This window comes from Mollisia scopiformis (genome assembly GCF_001500285.1).
Source record: "Mollisia scopiformis unplaced genomic scaffold LY89scaffold_56, whole genome shotgun sequence".
In the NCBI taxonomy this organism is placed as follows: Eukaryota; Fungi; Ascomycota; class Leotiomycetes; order Helotiales; family Mollisiaceae; genus Mollisia; species Mollisia scopiformis.
Genome location: NW_017263636.1, coordinates 1 through 2450, shown reverse-complemented (window position 1 = coordinate 2450; position 2450 = coordinate 1). Strand labels below are relative to the sequence as shown.

The window sequence follows — 2450 nt, the reverse complement described above, 5'->3', positions numbered from 1 at the left end:
TATTATTATGTTTTTTTTCCATCTTCGTTCAAAGTTTATACGAAGGTAAATCTTTCGGGTTTCCCTTTTCATTCGAACAAGCTTTGCTTTGACCCACGACCATGACATCCCGGAGAAAGAGAGCCACTTTAGTCGAGTGTGGGGCCCTGCAACCTGCCTCCGCCTCACAGCCAGTACGCCTTTTCCATATTGAACTACGAGATGCGAGGTACGCAAACACGAGTGTCCCACAGGAGGGAGGGAGTGATCAATTGCAGCTTGGGTGTCATCCCTTTTCAATCATTCTGCGTCAGCTCCGTTTTGCGGGAGCTGAATCATTGGTTTGGAAGAATTTTCTGTACTGCGTTCTATAGCCCCGCCCACGTCCCTTATTAAACACAAACCTGAGAACAATTTTCAACATGAGGATAAATGTAGCTCCGAAATCGAATAAGTCACCTTTGTCTTACTTATATTATAAGCATATTAACATCCACCTCAAGCTAGTTCCTGGGGCGCATTGAGTATGCGCCCCAATAGGAGGAAGGGTTCCGGGTAGGTGAAGACACAGTTCGGTGATTCCAATAGGAATTCCTTGTCCTTCGATGATTGTGCACATATAACATTTAAGTGAGTGAGCTCCCATCTCATCTCATCAGACTTATGTTTATTTGCGACTGACTGAAAAATGACGGGCTTCGTACGAACGATGAATACATGGTGGCTCACCAAGGTCACGATTTTTGCACTGCTACTACTCTTGAGTCCTCAACATGTCTTGGGAGCACCTGCAGCTGTATCAAATTCAACAGGTCGCCGACGTATCAGTATCAATACCTCCTGGCGTTTCTCTCGCTTCGCAATCAATCCCGACTCCCTCTCTTATGCGACACTAAAACCTTACATGCTTCCCTCTGGCAACGACTTTATCCTCGCCGGCACCCAACACGCCCGTCCTTCCGGGACAGCTCCAGGAAGTAGTATTACCTACATCCAGTCTTCATTCGACGACAGCACTTGGGAAACCGTGACTCTCCCCCACGACTGGGCGCAAAAAGGCCCTTTTAATGCGCCTGGAATCTCGGGCGGGATGGGGAAAAAGCCCACCAACGGAGTGGGATGGTATCGCCGTATTGTTACCATGGATGCTTCAGACAAGAGCAAATACACATTCCTGGATATCGATGGCGCAATGTCTTATGCATCAGTTTGGCTTAATGGCAACTTAGTGGGAGGTTGGCCGTATGGCTATGCTTCGTTCCGACTTGATTTGACGTCGTATATGAATGTTGGGGATAACTTGCTTGCTATTCGGCTTGATAATCCCGTCGATTCTTCGAGATGGTATCCGGGCGCTGGGCTTTACCGTAATGTCTGGCTTGTTACAGTTGATACCATACATGTGGGGCAGTATGGCACGTATGTGTATTTCTTAGCCCCAAATCTTCTCTTTCAGGTGTCTGTGCAGCCCGTTTTTGCACCAGAAATGTTGACTGAGTCAAGAAAATGGTGAAAAGTTGTTACTCAACCAATGTTTTTCTCTAATTAGGTGAAACTGACTCTGGGACCATCTAGTTTTATCACAACACCATCTGTCTCCGCCCAAACGGCCACTATAAGCCTGGCGGTATTCGTGAATAATAAAGGGACCACCAGTCGAGATATTGAGGTGCTGGCCGAAGTGTATGAGATCGATTCAGCAACGGGGAAGGCTGGTGCAGCTGTTGTTGCGGCATTCCCAGCAGCAGCAGCAACTATGGCAGCAGGCTCAACGTCTTCCATCGACAGTTCAGCCATGGTGACCAACCCACAGCTATGGGGACCACCTCCAGCGCAGACACCCAACCTGTATGTTGCCCGAACCACCATTTCTGCTAATACACTGTCATCGATACTTACGAAACTAAACTCGGCATCCGCACTGTAACGTACGATGCAAACAAAGGCGTCTTGATCAATGGCAACGCTGTGCGTATCCAGGGGACAAATAATCACCACGACCAAGGCTCTCTTGGAGCTGCCTTCCACATCCGGGCGGCTGAGCGGCAGCTGCAGATGTTGCAAGACATGCGATGTAACGCGCTCCGAATGTCACATAATCCACCAGCCCCTGAATTGCTAGAAATCGCTGATCGGCTAGGGTTTATGGTTCTCGACGAGATTTTCGACTCTTGGACGAGCTCCAAGACGACAAACGACTTCCATACAATTTGGGCAGACTGGCACGAGCCAGACCTTCGATCATTTATCCACCGTGATCGTAACCATCCTTCTATCATCGCCTGGAGTTTCGGCAACGAGATTGTTGATCAACAGGAGAGCTCGATGGGCGGCACCGTGGCCCAGCCAATGCATGACTGGATACACGCCGAAGACGGAACGCGGCCAACCACATCTTCCATGAACATCGCCACCGCGGGCAGCTCCTTTGCCAACGTTTAATTAATTCGACGCGGAATAAATAAACTCGT

General features: G+C 48.9%; 1 protein-coding gene across 1 annotated transcript; it reads left to right on the top strand.

The window, feature by feature from the left end:
- Positions 1-667: 667 nt before the first annotated feature.
- Positions 668-2421, top strand: LY89DRAFT_726730 (uncharacterized protein; the record flags this gene model as incomplete). The annotated part of the gene is made up of 4 exons (XM_018219075.1): positions 668-1398; positions 1555-1827; positions 1925-1947; positions 1985-2421. The coding sequence occupies 4 exons, from the start codon at positions 668-670 to the stop codon at positions 2419-2421; spliced, it is 1464 nt and encodes a 487-aa protein (XP_018060502.1).
- Between the last annotated feature and the right edge of the window lie 29 nt (positions 2422-2450).